Source organism: Kogia breviceps, chromosome 10 (assembly GCF_026419965.1).
Source record: "Kogia breviceps isolate mKogBre1 chromosome 10, mKogBre1 haplotype 1, whole genome shotgun sequence".
Taxonomy (NCBI): domain Eukaryota; kingdom Metazoa; phylum Chordata; class Mammalia; order Artiodactyla; family Physeteridae; genus Kogia; species Kogia breviceps.
Window position 1 is genome coordinate 32140298 of NC_081319.1, and position 17882 is coordinate 32158179.

Below are 17882 nucleotides of genomic sequence, written 5' to 3' on the forward strand. Positions count from 1 at the left end.
CGATGCGGGGGACGCGGGTTTGTGCCCCGGTCCGGGAAGATCCCACATGCCGCGGAGCGGCTGGGCCCGTGAGCCATGGCCGCTGGGCCTGCGTGTCTGGAGCCTGTGCTCAGCAACGGGAGAGGCTGCAACAGTGAGAGGCCCAAGTACTGCAAAAAAAAAAAAAAAAAAAAAAAGTGTCTGTTCTAGTAATTTTTATATTTTAAGTTGTGTTTTTTATTCTAATTGTTTAATTATAATGGATTTATTTTCTTGGGTTATATTATTATAAAATTCTTATTATTGAGTTTTAAGCTGTCTTTATATATTTTCTCTAAAAGTCTTTTATCTGCAAAATGTTTTGCAATATTTTCTCCCAGCATGTGCCTTGACTTTTCATTTTTTGTAACCATGTCTTTCAAGGAGCAAGCATTTTAAATTCTATTGAATTCCAGTCTATCAATTTTTTCATTTAAGGCTCATTCTTTTTAAGGTCCTATCTATCTTTTTGTTTGCCTACTCCATGGTCACAAAGATTTGTGCCTATATTTTCTTCTAGACATTTTATAGTTTCAGCTTTTACATTTAGGTCCATTACCCATCATACATAATTTTAACATATGGTGTGGATTATGAGTCATGGTTCGATTTTTTTCCATGTGGGTATCAAGCTGTACCAACATCATTGATTGAAAATACCATCATTGGAACTTCCCTGGTTGCACAGTGGTTAAGAATCCACCTGCCAATGCAGGGGACATGGGTTTGATCCCTGCTCCGGGAGGATCCCACATGCTGTGGAGCATCTAAGCCCATGCACCACAACTACTGAAGCCCGCGCACCTAGAGCCCATGAGCCATAACTTCTGAGCCCACACACTGCAACTACTGAAGCCTGCACTCTCTAGCGCCCACATGCCACAACTACTGAGCCTGTGCACCACAACTACTGAAGTCCATGCGCCTAGAGCCTGTGCTCCACAACAAGAGAAGCCACCGCACTGAGAAGCCCGCGCACCTCAACGAAGAGTAGCCTCTGCTCATCACAGCTAGAGAAAGCCTGCATGCAGCAATGAAGACCCAACACAGACAAAAACAAAAAAAAGAAAAAAAGAGAATACCATCTTTTCCCCATTAAATTATCTTGGCATCTTTATTGAAATTCAATTGACTCTATGTTTGTGGGTCTATTTCTGGATTTTATATTCTTTTCCATTGATTTATAGATCTATTCTTATGCCAATACCATAATCTTAATTTCTGTAGTTTTACAGTAAGTTTTAAAATTAGGTATTAATTATAAGTTCTCTACTTTTTAATTCTTTTTCAAAATTATCTTGAATACTCTATGTTTTCTGTATTTCCATGTACATTTCAAAATCAATTTCTATAAAGAAGCCAGCTGGGATTTTGATTAGGATCGAATTGAATTTCTTTTTTCTTTTTTTTGGCTGCACTGCACGGCATGCAGAATCTTAGTTACCCAACCAGGGATCGAAGCCTTGCACCCTGCAGTGGAAGTGTGGAGTCCTAACCACTGGACTGCCAGGGAAGTCCTGGTCATTTATTCACTTTTAGCATTATTAATATAGTTGTATTTCTGTCTGCTATTTTACTTTTTGTTTTCTATATGTCTCATGTCTTTTTTGTTCTTCTATTCTTCCTCTTTTACTGCTTTCTTTTACCTTAAATGAATATTTTCTAATGAAACAATTACATTTCTTTAATGATTTTTTTCATTTTTTTTTTTTTTTTTTTTTTTTGTGGTACGCAGGCCTCTCACTGCTGTGGCCTCTCCCTCTGTGGCGCACAGGCTCCAGACACGCAGGCTCAGCAGCCATGGTTCACGGGCCCAGCCGCTCCGCGGCATGTGGGATCTTCCCGGACCGGGGCCCAAACCCGCGTCCCCCGCATCGGCAAGCAGACTCTCAACCACTGTGCCACCAGGAAAGCCCTTTTTTCAATTAAAAAAAAAATTTTTTTTAGTGTTTATTCTAGGGCTTATGAGAGAAGCCTAACTTACATAGCTTCAGATTTATGCTAGCTTAATTCCAGTGAGATATAGAAACATTATTCCTATATAGTTCTATACCCTTTCCCCCTTTTTGTAGTATTATTGTTATATATATTACATATATTAATGTTACAAACCCAACAATACATTGTTATAATTATTACTTTACCATCTGTAGTCATTTCCTTAGCCCAGTACAGCTTTGCCTCCACTTTTCTTCTTTGGACTCTTACGTTTATGTTTAAAATATATTACATTTCTATATGTTAGATGCCCAACAATACATTATTATACATGTTATTTTATATATTATATATAATATAGATATAATATATATGATGTGTATTATACATATTATTTTATGCCACTCTTTTTAATATTGGTTAAGAGAAAGAGGGAGAAAAATATGTACTTATACTATCTTTTATAATTATGTAATTTGTTTTACTGATACTCTTTGTTTTTCCTTATGGATTTGAATCACCATCTGGGGTTACTTGCTTTCAACCTGAGGAAGTCCCATTAGTATTTCTTATAGAACAGGGCTGCTTAAAAAATTCTCTCAGTTTTTGTATATCTGGAAATATCATTATTTTACCTTGATTTTTGAAAGATAGCTTTTCTGGATTTAGAATTCTTGGTTGACAGTTTTTAACTCTTGCTGATTCAAGATTTTCTCCTTGTCGTTGGCTTTCTGTATTTTTACTATCATGTGTCTGTTTCTGAATCTCTTTGCATTTATCTTGAAGTGCTTTGAACTACTGGATGTGTAGATTGGTGGTTTTCAATCAGTTTGAGAATCTGTCAGCTATTGTGGTCTTGAATATTTTTTGTGCTTCTTTCTCTCTCTCTCGTGCTTCCTTCTGATATTCTCGTTACACATGCATTGGTCCACTTAATTATGTCCCATATTTAACAGAGGCTCTGTTTTTTTTTTCATTTTTTTTTCCATTTGTTTTTTGGATTGCATAAATTCTATCAGTCTACCTTCAAGTTTGCTACTTCTTTCTTCTGTCAGTTCAAATCTACTGTTGAGCCTCTCTAGAGAATTTTCCATTTCAGTTATTGTACATTTCAACTCCAAAATTTCCATTTAGTTCTTTTTTCTGTTTTGTAATTTCTATACCTTTCATCTATCTGATGAGACATGCTCATTGTACCTTCCTTTACTTCTTTAAGCATGATTTCCTTTAATTCTTTGAACGTATTTGTAATGGCAACTTTCAAGTTTTTTTCTGTTAAATTCGATCGTTTTTGGTTGTGCTGACAGGCAGTTTCTGTTGCCTGCATTTTTAAAAACCAGTGTATGGGTTCTACTTTCTTGTTTCTTTGTATGTCTCATAATTTTCGGTTGGAATCTGAACATTTTAGATAATATATTGTAGCAACTCTAGGCCCTGTTCCTCCTTCCAGTTTGTTGTTTTTATTTGCTTATTTATTTGTTTAGTGAATGGGTAGATTATTTTAGTGAAGCCTATTTCTCTCCCCCGCCCTCTGAAGTGTTAAGCCTTTGATGTTGCTCCTCCAGGAGCCACAGCTTTTGGTGTGCCCAAAGTCATCCTGGGAGGCCATGCTTTCAAATGGCTTTCTTCTCTCTTTCTCTGGCCACGCATAGCTGTTAGTTTTCACTTTTTGTTGGCTAATTGCTGTATTGTTTTCAACAATGCCATGGAAGTATAAATTGCTCTACTGATTAATCAAATTCAGACTCCCTTGAAAGAGCAGTTCCCAGGGTCAGTGTTTGATACTTATTCTACCCTAGGAGGGCTTCTACCAGCAGTCTCCTTCTCTGGCTCTCTCCCTCAAACTAGCCAGTCTGTGATTTAGCCCAAATCTTCACCAAATCTCTGAATCTTCCTCACAGTTGCTCTCTACCATAACCTCCAATGTTTTTGAGGGCACACTTAGGCTTGAACTTTTCCATGCTCTATTGCAAATGAAGTCAATTCCTTTGAGAAAAGATTAGGAGGTATCTATTTTATGACCTGCTTCCCCTTCACTTCCAGGCAAAATCTCTGAGCCAAGGCCCTGGAGCTGGGAATGGATAGTGACATGCTTCTCTCAGTGACAATCCCACTGAAGGGGTTGAACCCTCAGTGGAGTGGGGAGCAGTAACCTGAGGTTTTCCTGTCTTTCTTCTGACCTTACCAGCCAGGGAAAGTGTGATTGATGTCTCAGTGTTCTCAGTGGTACCATGACCAAGGTAGACCCTCCCTTCCATGAGTGGTATCTGGGTGGAACAAGGGAGTCCCCACCTTCTAATTGTACTCACCAAGAATGTAGCTTTATCAACAGCTATTTAAGCCCTCCATTAAGCCCTCCAGCTGAAACCTGTGTGGAAAGATAGCCCTGTGTTCTTTTTTTTTTTTTTTTTTTTTTTTTTGCGGTATGCGGGCCTCTCACTGTTGTGGCCTCTCCCGTTGCAGAGCACAGGCTCCGGACGCGCAGGCCTAGCGGCCATGGCTCACGGGCTTAGTTGTTCCGCGGCATGTGGGATCTTCCCGGACCAGGGCACGAACCCGTGTCTCCTGCATCGGCAGGCGGATTCTCAACCACTGCGCCACCAGGGAAGCCCAGCCCTGTGTTCTTGAGTGCACTTATCTGGAGTGGAGTTTCAACCTTGCTGAGCTGGGAACACGGAGGGAGGGAGCAATCCAGGTTCAAATACCACAGATTCTCACTTTTCTTACCAAATATTCATAGATTTTCATGAATAGATGTTTCTTCATTTTCTGTATACTCTTATGACCATTTTCAGAGGCTTTAAATTACATGCTTGTTTTTAAAATAATTTTCACCAGTTTCAGTGGGGAGCAGGTCCACAGAGCTCCTCATGTTGTCATGCTGGAAGTGTTTTCTGGGTTTCTTTCTGTAATTTAAAAAATCTGGCTTCATTTAAGATTTTCTCTTTTTTGTTGCTTCTCAGCTATTTGATTGTGAAGTGCTTTTATATTGTTTCTTTTGTATATCTTTTGTTTGAGAAGAAATACTGTTGAGATTCTAAGGTCTGTTTAGTTCTTATCAAACTTGGAAAATATTCAGACATTATCACTTCAATTTTTTTTGTTTGCCTCCTTCCCCCAATTCTGGAATTCCAATTTCATGTATATTAGACTGTTTGATATTATTCCAGAGGTTACTGAAGTTCTGTTCAGAGTTTTCAGTTTCTTCTCTCTATGCTTCATTTTGGATAGTTCTTTTGCATCATTTTAAGTACACTAAGGGCTTCCCTGGTGGCGCAGTGGTTAAGAATCCTCCTGCCAATGCAGGGGACACAGGTTCAAGCCCTGGTCCAAGAAGATCCCACATGTCATGGAGCGACTCAACCCATGTGCCATCACTACTGAGCCTGCGCTCTAGAGCCTGCAAGCCACAACTACTGAGCCCTCGAGCCACAATTACTGAAGCCTGCACACCTAGAGCCCATGCTCCGTAACAAGAGAAGCCACTACAATGAGAAGCCCGCGCACCACAACAAAAAGTAGCCCCCACTCGCCGCAACTAGAGAAGGCCTGTACACAGCAATGAAGACCCAATGCAGCCAAAAATAATAAATCAAAATAAATAAATAAATAAAATATTAAATACATTTATCCTTTCTTCTCTGGTGTTAAACTGCTGTTACTCATACTAAGTAACATTTTCTTTCTTTTTTTTTTTTTTTTTTTTTGTGGTATGCGGACCTCTCACTGTTGTGGCCTCTCCCGTTGCGGAGCACAGGCTCCAGACGCACAGGCTCAGCGGCCATGGCTCACGGGCCCAGCCACTCCACGGCATGTGGGATTTTCCCGGACCGGGGCACAAACCCGTGTCCCCTGCATGGGCAGGCGGATTCTCAACCACTGCGCCACCAGGGAAGCCCTAACATTTTCGTTTCAGATATTGTATTTTCCCAATTTTTTGGTAAATATTATTTTTGCTTTATTATGTTCATATTTTATTTTACATTCTTGAACATAATAGAGCATATTTCTAATAGGTTACAGGGAGGCTGGTCTGTATCATTTCAGGCCATCATATAGTGCTTTTCCATTTTCCCCCAACATTTTTGTGTTCTATAAGTCTTGTACTTGTTTCATAAAATATAATTGGTAAGTATTCTATTTTTTGAAGATGTTATACATGGAATTGTTTTCTTAATTTCATTTTTGTATTGTTTATTACTAATGTCTAGAAATACAATTGATTTTTGTATATTGGTCTTATGTCCTGCAAACTTGTTGAACTTTATTAATCTTCATAGTTTTATGTGTATGTGTGTATATTGTTTAGGGTTTTCTATATATAATATGTCATTTGCAAGTAGAGATTGTCTTATTTCTTCCTTTTTAATATGGATGCCTCATTTTCTTTTTCTGCTTAATTTCCCTGGCTAGTACCCCTGGTATAATGTTGAGTACAAGTAATGAGAGTAGATACCCTATTTGTTCTTGATCTTAGAGGGAAAACATTTTTTAAACCATTAAATATAATATTAGTTGTAGATTTTTCCTAAATACACTTTATCAATCTGAGGATGTTGGCTACTATTCCTGGTTTGTTAAGTGCTATTACCACAAAAGAGTGATAGATTTTGTTAAATGCTTTTTTTAAAAAAATTTAATTTTATTTAATTTTTTATACAGCAGGTTGTTATTAGTCATCCATTTTATACACATCAGTGTACAGTACACATATCAATTCCAGTCTCCCAATTCACCACACTCCCCCACCCCCTGCTGCTTTCTCCACTTGGCATCCATACGTTTCTTCTCTACTTCTGTGTCTTAATTTCTGCCTTGCAAACCAGTTCATCTGTACCATTTTTCTAGGTTCCACATACATGCATTAATATATGATACTTGTTTTGCTCCTTCTGACTTACTTCACTCTGTATGACAGTCTCTAGGTCCATCCACGTCTCTACAAATGACCCAATTTCATTCCTTTCTATGGCTAAGTAATATTCCACTGCATATATGTACCACATCTTCTTTATCCATTCATCTGTCAATGGGCATTTAGGTTGCTTCCATGACCTGGCTATTGTAAATAGTGCTGCAATGAAAATTAGGATGCATGTGTCTTTTTGAATTATGGTTTTCTCAGGGTATATGCCCAGTAGTGGGGTTGCTGGGTCATATGGTAATCCTATTTTTAGTTTTTTAAGGAACCTCCATACTGTTCTCTGTAGTGGCTATATCAATTTACACTCCCACCAGCAGTGTAAGAGGGTTCCCTTTTCTCCACACCCTCTCCAGCATTTGTTGTTTGTAGATTTTCTGATGATGCCCATTCTAACTGGTGTGAGGTGATACCTCATTGTAGTTTTGATTTGCATTTCTCTAATAATTAATGATGTTGAGCAGCTTGTCATGTGCCTCTTGGCCATCTGTATGTCTTCTTTGGAGAAATGTCTATTTAGGTCTTCTGCCCATTTTTTGATTGGGTTGCTTGTTTTTCTAATATTGAGCTGCATGAGCTGTTTATATATTTTGGAGATTAATACGTTGTCTGTTGATTCGTTTGCAAATATTTTCTCCCATTCTGAGGGTTGTCTTTTCGTCTTGTTTATGGTTTCCTTTGCTGTGCAAAAGCTTTTAAGTTTCATTAGGTCCCATTTGTTTATTTTTGTTTTTATTTCCATTACTCTAGGAGGTGGATCAAAAAAGATCTTGCTGTGATTTATGTCAAAGATTGTTCTTCCTATGTTTTCCTCTAAGAGTTTTATAGTATCCAGTCTTACATTTAGGTCTCTAATCGATTTTGAGTTTATTTTGGTGTATGGTGTTAGGGAGTGTTCTAATTTCATTCTGGACATGTAGCTGTCCAGTTTTCCCAGCACCACTTACTGAAGAGACTGTCTTTTCTCTATTGTATATCCTTGCCTACTTTGTCATAGATTAGTTGACCATAGGTGTGTAGGTTTATCTCTGGGCTTTCTATCCTGTTCCATTGATCTATATTTCTCTTTTTGTGCCAGTACCATATTTTCTTGATTACTGTAGCTTTGTAGTATTATCTGAAGTCAGGGAGTCTGATTCCTCCAGCTCAGTTTTCTTCCCTCAAGACTGCTTTGGCTATTCGGGGTCTTTTGTGTCTCCATACAAATTTTAAGATTTTTTGTTCTAGTTCTGTAAGAAATGCCATTGGTAATTTGATAGGGCTTGCACTGAATCTGTAGATTGCTTTGGGTAGTATAGTCATTTTAACAATATTGATTCTTTTAATCCAAGAACATAGAATATCTCTCCAACTGTTGGTATCATCTTTAATTCCTTTCATCAGTTTCTTATAGTTTTCTGCATACAGGTCTTTTGTCTCCCTAGGTAGGTTTATTCCTAGGTATTTTATTCTTTTTGTTGCATGGTAAATGGGAGTGTTTCCTTAATTTCTCTTTCAGATTTTTCATCATTAGTGTATAGGAATGCAAGAGATTTCTGTGCATTAATTTTGTATCCTGTGACTTTACCAAATTCATTAGTTAGCTCTAGTAGTTTTCTGGTGGCATCTTTAGGATTCTTTATGTATAGTATCATGTCATCTGCATACAGTGACAGTTTTACCTCTTCTTTTCCAATTTCTATTCGTTTTATTTCTTTTTCTTCTCTGATTGCCATGGCTAGGACTTTGAAAACTATGTTGAATAATAGCGGTGAGAGTGGACATCCTTGTCTTGTTCCTGATCTTAGAGGAAATGCTTTCAGTTTCTCACCATTGAGAATGATGTTTGTTGTGGGTTTGTCATATATAGCCTTTATCATTTTGAGGAACGTTCCCTCTATGCCCACTTTCTGGAGGGTTTTTATCATAAATGGGTGTTGAATTTTGTCAGAAGCTTTCTCTGCATCTATTGAGATGATCAGATGGTTTTTATTCTTCAATTTGTTAATATGGTGTATCACATTGATTGATTTGCATATATTGAAGAATCCGTGCATCCCTGGGATAAACCCTACTTGATCATGGTGTATGATCCTTTTAATGCATTGCTGGATTCTGTTTGCTAGTATTTTGTTTAGGATCTTTGCATCTATTTTATCAGTGATATTGGTCTGTACTTTTCTTGTTTTGTAGTATCTTTGTCTAGTTTTGGTATCAGGGTGATGGTTGCCTCATAGAATGAGTTTGGTGTGTTCCTTCTGCAGTTTTTTGGAAGAGTTTGAGAAGGATGGCTGTTAGTTCTTCTCTAAATGTTTCATAGAATGCACCTGTGAAGCCATCTGGTCCTGGACTTTTGTTTGTTGGAAGATTTTTAATCACAGTTGCAATTTCATTACTTGTGATTGGTCTGTTCATATTTTCTATTTCTTCCTGGTTCAGTCTGGAGGGTTATACCTTTCTAGGAATTTGTCCATTTCTTCCAGGTTTTCCATTTTATTAGCATAGAGTTGCTTGTAGTAGTCTCTTAGGATGCTTTGTATTTCTGCGCTGTGTGTTGTAACTTCTCCTTTTTCATTTCTAATTTTATTGATTTGAGTCCTCTCCCTCTTTTTCTTGATGAGTCTAGCTAAAGGTTTATCAATTTTGTTTATCTTCTCAAGACCCAGCTTTTAATTTTATTTATCTTTGTTATTGTTTTCTTTGTTTCTATTTCATTTATTTCTGCTCTGATCTTTATGATTTCTTTCCTTCTGCTAATTTTGGATTTTGTTTGGTCTTCTTTCTCTAGTTCCTTTAGGTATAAGGTTACATTGCTTATTTGAGATTTTTCTTGTTTCTTGAGGTAGGCTTGTATAGCTATAAACTTCCCTCTTAGAACTGCTTTTGCTGCATTCCATAGGTTTTGGATCATCGTGTTTTCATTGTCATTGTCTCTAGGTATTTTTTGATTTCCTCTTTGATTTCTTCAGTGATCTCTTGGTTATTTAGTAATGTATTGTTTAGCCTCCATGTGTTTGTGTTTTTTACATTTTTTCCCTGTCATTGATTTCTAATCTCATAGCGTCGTGGTCAGAAAAGATGCTTGATATGATTTCAATTTTCTTAAATTTACTGAGGCTTGATTTGTGACCCAAGATGTGATCTATCCTGGAGAATGTTCCGTGCACACTTGAGAAGAAAGTGTAATCTGCTGTTTTTGGAAGGAATGTCCTATAAATAACCAACTAAATCTATCTGGTCCATTGTGTCATTTAAAGCTTGTGTTTCCTTATTAATTTTCTGTCTGGATTTTCTGTCCACTGGTGTAAGTGAGGTGTTAAAGTCCCCCACTATTACTGTATTACTGTTGATTTCCTCCTTTATAGCTCTTAGCAGTTGCCTTATGTATTGAGGTTCTCCTATATTGGGTGCATATATATTTATAATTGTTATATCTCCTTCTTTGATTGTTCCCTTGATCATTATGTAGTGTCCTTCCCTGTCTCTTGTAACATTCTTTATTTTAAAGTCTATTTTATCTGATATGAGTATTGCTACTCCAGCATTCTTTTGATTTCCATTTGCATGGAATATCTTTTCCATCCCCTCACTTTCAGTCTGTATGTGTCCCTAGGTCTGAAGTGGGTCTCTTGTAGACAGCATATATATGGGTCTTGTTTTCGTTTCCATTCATCAAGCCTGTGTCTTTTGGTTGGAGCATTTAATCCATTCACATTTAAGGTAATTATTGATATGTATGTTACTATTACCATTTTCTTAATTGTTTTGGGTTTTTTTTGGTAGGTCCTTTGCTTCTCTTGTGTTTCCCACTTGAGAAGTTCCTTTAGCATTTGTTGTAGAGCTGGTTTGGTGGTGCTGAATTCTCTTAGCTTTTGCTTGTGTGTAAAGCTTTTGATTTCTCTGTTGAATCTGAATGAGATCCTTGATGGGTAGAGCAATCTTGGTTGTAGATTCTTCCCTTTTATCACTTTAAATATGTCATGCCACTCCCTTCTGGCTTGTAGAATTTCTACTGAGAAATCAGCTTTTAACCTTATGGGAGTTCCCTTGTATGTTATTTGTCATCTTTCCCTTGCTGCTTTCAATGATTTTTCTTTGTCTTTAATTTTTGCCAATTTGATTACTATGTGTTTCGGCATGTTTCTCTTTGGGTTTATCCTGTGTGAGACTCTCTGCCCTTCCTGGACTTGGGTGGCTATTTCCTTTCCCATGTTAGGGAAGTTTTCGACTATAATCTCTTCAAGTATTTTCCGGGGTCCTTTCTCTCTGTCTTCTCCTTCTGCAACCCCTATAATGTGAATGTTGTTGTGTTTAATGTTGTCCCAGAGGTCTCTTAGGCTGTCTTCATTTCTTTTCATTCTTTTTTCTTTGTTCTGCTCCGCAGCAGTGAATTCCACCATTCTGTCTTCCAGGTCACTTATCTGTTCTGCCTCAGTTATTCTGCTATTGATTCCTTCTAGTGTAGTTTTCATTTCAGTTATTGTATTGTTCATCTCTGTTTGCTTGTTCTTTAATTCTTCTAGATCTTTGGTAAACATTTTGTGCATCTTCTCTATATTTGCCTCCATTCTTTTTCTGAGGTCCTGGATCATCTTCACAATCATTATTCTGAATTCTTTTTCTGGAAGGTTACCTATCTCCACTTCAATTAGTGTTTTTCTGGGGTTTTATCTTGTTCCTTCATCTGGTACATAGCTCTCTGCCTTTTCACCTTGTTTATCTTTCTGTGAATGTGGTTTTTGTTCCACAGGCTGCAGGATTGTAGTTCTTCTTGCTTCTGCTGTCTGCCCTCTGGTGGATGAGGCTATCAAAGAGGCTTTTGCAAGTTTCCTGATGGGAGGGACTGGTGGTGGGTAGAGCTGGCTGTTGCTCTGGTGGACAGAGCTCAGTAAAACTTTAATCTGCTTGTCTGTTGATGGGTGGAGCTGGCTTCCCTCCCTGTTGGTTGTTTGTGCTGAGGTGACCCAACACTGGAGCCTACCCAGGCTCTTTGGTGGAGCTAATGGCAGACTTTGGGAGGGCTCATGCCAAGGAGTGCTTCCCAGAACTTCTGCTGCTAGTGTCTTTGTCCTCACAGTGAGACACAGCCACCTCCTGCCTCTGCAGGAGACCCTCCAACACTAACAGGTAGGTCTTGTTCAGTCTCCTATGGGATCACTGATCCTTTCCCTGGGTCCTGATGCACACACTACTTTGTGTGTTCACTCCAAGAGTGGAGTCTCTGTTTCCCGCAGTCCTGTCAAAGTTCTGCAATCAAATCCTACTAACCTTCAAAGTCTGATTCTCTAGGAATCCCTCCTCCCATTGCCAGACCCCCAGGTTGGGAAGCCTGACATGGGGCTCAGAACCTTCATTCCAGTGGGTGAACTTCTGTGGTACAATTGTCCTCCAGTTTGTGAGTCACCCACCCAGCAGTAATGGGATTTGATTTTATTGTGATTACTCCGCTCCTACCTTCTCATTGTGGCTTCTCCTTTGTCTTTGGATATGGGGTATCTTTTTTGGTGAGTTCCAGTGTCTTCCTATCGATGATTGTTCAGCAGTTAGTTGTGATTTAGGTGTTCTTGCAAGAGGGAGTGAGAGCATGTCCTTGTACTCCACCATCTTGAACCAATCTCATTAAATGCTTTTTCTGTATCTATGAGATGATTGTACGTTTTTTCTAATTTGCACTTTATACCTTATTTGGTTTTTGTGTGTTTATAAAAATACATAATGGATTCATAAATGCATTATTAGTTTCATAAAATCAGTGATGATATATTCTCTTTCATTTGTGTTTTACCATATATCTCAATACAATGCTCTTCAGAGAATAGGCACAATAAATATTCTATGAACTAACAGCTAAATTTTTTGATCCTGGCCATAACTTTTAGCATCTGGAAACCCTAAATCTCTAGGCTGGGAGCATGTTTCATTGGGTTTCACAGTGACTCTCTTCTTAGGCCTAGTATTTTGCTGTGAAATTTTCTAGAATTTTATAATTTCTGGATGGTTTATGTAACTATATAAAAATTTACTTTTAGGTTTAGTGATCTACCCCTGGACTTTCTGTCAATTATGACATACTATAGTTGTGAATAGTATGCCTATTTGGGAGAAATAAAAAGTTATGAATTATACATATATGTAGAGGAAATGATATGATGCTTGGGATTTTTGTAAAAATTAAACAGAAGGGGAGTGGTTAGAGGTATAGAGAAAACAAGATTGGCCATGAGTTCATAATGGTTGAAGCTGGAAAATGGGTACATTTTACCTACTTTTGTATGTTTAAAATATTCCATTAAAAAGTGTAATATAATACAAAAATCATGTAAAGCATATATGTACAGATTTATAGGTAATTCTAACTTAATAACTACCTAGATTAAGAGTTAGAATTTTTCAGTATTCCAGAAGCCACCTCTGTGCCTCTTTCCAACCATAATCTTCTCCCTATGTCAGGAACTATTATCCTGACATTTCTTGCTTTTCTTTATAGTTACCACCTATGTATGCATCCTTAAACAATATAGTTTAGTTTTGCCCATGGTAAGTTTATATGAAAGATATCATATTACAAGTAGTTTTTGTGTTTTTATTCTTTCGTCAGTATGAAATTCATCCATATTTTGCATATAGTCCTAGTTTATTATAGCATAGCACTCCAATATATGAATATGCCATCAATTCTACTGTAAATGGACATTTGTGTTGTTTCCCGTTGCCATGTTTTCTTTGATCCAACCCATTTTATTTTCGATATCTGTTAATTACATCCCTGAAAAACTAGATGATGGCCTTTGAGAATGAGAAAACATCTTTTCTCCCTTCTCAAGTGCCATCAGCTCTATCAACTCTCTATTTGGTATATTTTTAACCAAAACCCAAGACTACTGAGTATAGTCTTTAAACTAACTAATTAATATCTCATTTCCTTTAAACATTGAAAATTTTAAGCCCAATCCACTAAATACTGGAGACTAGAAAAATAGGGTAGACTTGAGAGAGAGGGAAATGAAGAAAAAGTCTCCTTAAGGAAGAATAAAAGGAATATGAGGCCTTTTGGTGGAGGGTGGAGATGAGGTGAGGAGGAAGGTAGAGGCAACATTAAAGATAGATTGTGAGGGACTTCCCTGATGGTCCAGTTGTTAAGACTCCTGCTTCCAGTGCAGGATATGTGGGTTCAATCCCTGGTCAGGGAACTAAGATCCCACATGCCATGTGACATGACCAAAAAATTTTTTAAAAAATGGATTGTTAAATTAAGTCAAAGTTACCCGAAGTTGGTAGATATGTTTCACTTTCCATAAAACTTACCACAACATAACTTGCCAGGTTTTATTCCATACTACTTTGCTCAATTTTAAAAAATTATCCCAGTGTCTGGGTATTAGGAATTTGTATAAATTTCAATATCTTGGAATGTTGGTAACAGCAGGAAGGCACAATGTTTCTCTCCTGGATTATTTTGACCCAAACGAAAAAATTTCTTATATTTATTTTCCTGAAGATTGAATTAGAATTTTCAGTGAGGCATCAGTAATGGCACAAGCAACTATTGATATTAGTCAGCTACACAAATTGTCACATCATACAGATTTGTTTTTAAACCAAGAGATGAGTTGGCTTTGATGATAATTATTTTTAATAGTTACTGAGGGAAATTTCACCTGTGACATGTCCAGATATTGATGCTATAAATGTCATCATATTGGATATTTACTGGTAGATTTGTCAATTCTTTAATGAAAGGTGAAAAAAGATTCATGCAATAATGGAAAAAATTTTAGTCACTTAGCAAAAAGAAATGAACTTACATTTATATCATATAATTAAGAATTTCACCATAATATTGTACTATAAAATCACAGCTGAATTTGAAAATTCTAAGCATTTTTGTTTTAAATCCTTTTTTTTAAGTTTGTAGGAAAATTTTTCAGTCTTGCTTCAGAAATAATGCTTTTGCCTCAGTGGGCTCATTTTCCTATGGTCCGTTTGGATTGTGAAGATTTGAAGACAGGGCTAACAAACAAAGCAAAAGCCTTCGCAAACATATTACTAAATGACATAGCTTCAAAACATAGGAAAGAAAATGAAAGGTAAGTAGAATTGGTTGCCAAACTCAGAATTATAGGGCTAAAAGAAATAGTTTGCTAGTAACAATTCTTGTTTAAAAATAAGAGATTAAAATATAAGTACTTGGGCTTCCCTGGTGGCGCAGTGGTTGAGAATCCGCCTGCCGATGCAGGGGATACGGGTTCGTGCCCCGGTCCGGGAAGATCCCACATGCCGCGGAGCGGCTGGGCCCGTGAGCCATGGCCGCTGAGCCTGTGCGTCCGGAGCCTGTGCTCCGCAACGGGAGAGGCCACAACAGTGAGAGGCCCGCGTAGCACAAAAAATAAATAAATAAATAAAATAAAATAAAATATAAGTACTTACAAGTTTTCTCCATAGCTACCTCCTAAGAGGGTTTCTTTATAGTCTTGTTGGTTTGGTTTCTTTTCGTTTGATACTGTTTGAGACTAATTTTGAGACAACTCAGGATTTTTTGAAAAAAGAAATTGACATACACCAGCTTTTGGATACAGGTTGCATGGTAATGAAAAAAACCATAGACTTTCAGTGATACTGGGAAGATCTGGGATCATTCCTGACCACGATATTTACTTACTTTGTCACCTAGTTTATTTTTTGCATCTGTAAAATGGAGACAGTAATACCTAGTTGGCAGGATGGCTATAGGTTGGATTCATGAACTAGTGGCCTACTAGCTGAATGTGTCATGCAAATGTGTTTTATTTGTCTCACATTGTTTTTTATTTTGTTTAAACAAATTTTCAGTTTGCTATCAACATTTCAAAATTAGGAGTTTTCACACACACGCACACACACACGCACACGCACGCGCGCACACACACACACACACACACTCTCTCTCTCTCTCTCTCTCTCCAGATCTCTTACTTTTCTTGAAATAGTGGGAAGACCATGCCACATTAGGCCTATAGTGGTAAATGGAGTTGAGAAGAAACTTTTTCTTTGACAGGGGGAATGACCTCTGGTTTGTTCATCCAGTGCTCAAGCAACTGATCCTCCAAATAATTTAACTTATTTGTTACCTGTCTGGCTCCAGAGGACTTTTAGTTTGCAACTTCTATAAGGATTAAAACTAATATTTATATAAATCACCTAGCACAGTGCCTGGAACATAGTACTCAAGAAATGTTAGCCATCCCAGAAGCAATGTAAGAGAATTATGTGCCTTGGAATCAGAGAGACCTGGATTTGAATCCTGTCTCTGCCATGAACTAGTTCCATGACTCTAGGCAAGTTACTTAATTTCCCTGAGCCTCAATTTCCTGCGGTGCCAACTATGAAAAATAATACCTTCCTTGCAGGACTAATGTTAGGATCACAGATAACATTTGTAAAGTATCTAACACCATGCTTGGCATAGAATAGGCACCCAATAAAGGGAGCTATCACATCAATAAATATTTTTAAATGAATAAAAAATATATGACTCTCAGAAAGTTAAGTATTGGTCAGCTGTACTTTGTACAAAATTATACTACAAAAAGATATTGAAGATGTTAAAGTATTAGACTCTTCATTTCTAACAATCCCGTTGAGTAAGAGCAGTGACAATACCATAGTTAATTTTAAAAATTTTTATGTTTGACATGACTTTTTTGGTATTTATTTTTGTAATATCTGTCACTTTCAACAAAATAACTGTCTTATTATAAACCCATGACATAAGAGCAGCTGAAAAGTCCATTTTCCTCTGCCTCATTCATTCTTTGATTCTTTCCGGTTTAAGTTCCATACTTGAGATAGGTAACATCAAAAGGAGAAAATATGTGCCACTATGTTAAGCACAATTTATTAAATAAATTAATAATTATTAAATAACAATTTTCTTACTTCATAGTTTGGTTTAGTATCTGCTTGGGCCACCTTGCTCTCAATAATCTTGTCTGCCTCCTTTTCTTTTCTTTTCTTTCTTTCTTTTTTTTCTTTTCTTTTTTTGTTTGTTTGTTTTTGGCCATGCCATACGGCATGTGGGATCTTAGTTCCCCGACCAGGGATCAAACCCATGCCCCCTCAGTCGAAGCACGGAGTCCTAACTACTGGACCGCCAAGGAATTCTGGCCTCCTTTTCTTTTGCTGTAATGTCACTCCCCAAGGGACTCAGATTCTGCTTTAGTCAGAAGAAAGCACCCACAGTAGGATCATCTGTCTTTTTTGCATTATCGACATTAATGCATCCTCCTGAAATTTTGATAATCAAGAATTAACTGTCAAGCCCTACATTATCTGATTCCTGCTCATCTCTACAATTTCATGTTATGTCCTCTGCTTTGTATTCACACTGCCCTGCTTGCCATTCCTAAACTATGTGAAGCTTATTGCTACCTCAGGCTTTAATCCTTGCTATTTTTTCTACCTTGGAAGTTTTTTTCCTGATATTTGAATGACTCATTTTTTCCTTCTCTCATCTTGAATATCACCTCTCTAGAGAGATATTTCCTGGCCACTTTATATAAAATACTGGCCCCTTCTCTATACTCCATCATTCTTTATCCCTTTACTTTGCGTTTTTTTTTTTCTTCATAGCACTTTTTACTATCTAACATTGTGTTATATATTTATGTGCTCTTGTCTCTCTCATCGACTTGAATGTAAGCTTTATGATGGTAGGGACTTATCTATTTGCTGTTATATCTCCAGTGCTTAGAACTTTGCTTAGCACATCATAGGTACTCGATTATTTATTAGATGAATGAATAAGTATAATTACTCACATAATATAAATGAAATACCTGCATGAACTAAAATTTATTTTTAAAATCACTTACCTCTTTTGTACTTTGTTTTTGCAAGGGTTTTTTCTGATATTTCTAGTAATGGCATGACGGTACTGATACTGCAAAGCACAAGGAAAAAAATTCTATGAAATATACCTTTAGTTGAATAATGGCTATAGGGTATCTAGGTTCATACTTACATACATATATATTCTGAAAGAATCATA

General features: G+C 37.2%; 1 protein-coding gene across 1 annotated transcript in view; it reads left to right on the forward strand.

Moving 5' to 3' along the window:
* DNAH12 (dynein axonemal heavy chain 12) overlaps nt 1-17882 on the forward strand; it is a 218637-nt gene that overhangs the window by 40009 nt on the left and 160746 nt on the right. Inside the window, exon 13 of the mRNA XM_067043844.1 lies at nt 14765-14943. Within this exon, the coding sequence (XP_066899945.1) occupies nt 14765-14943 (179 nt within the window). The remainder of the gene's footprint in view (nt 1-14764; nt 14944-17882) is intronic.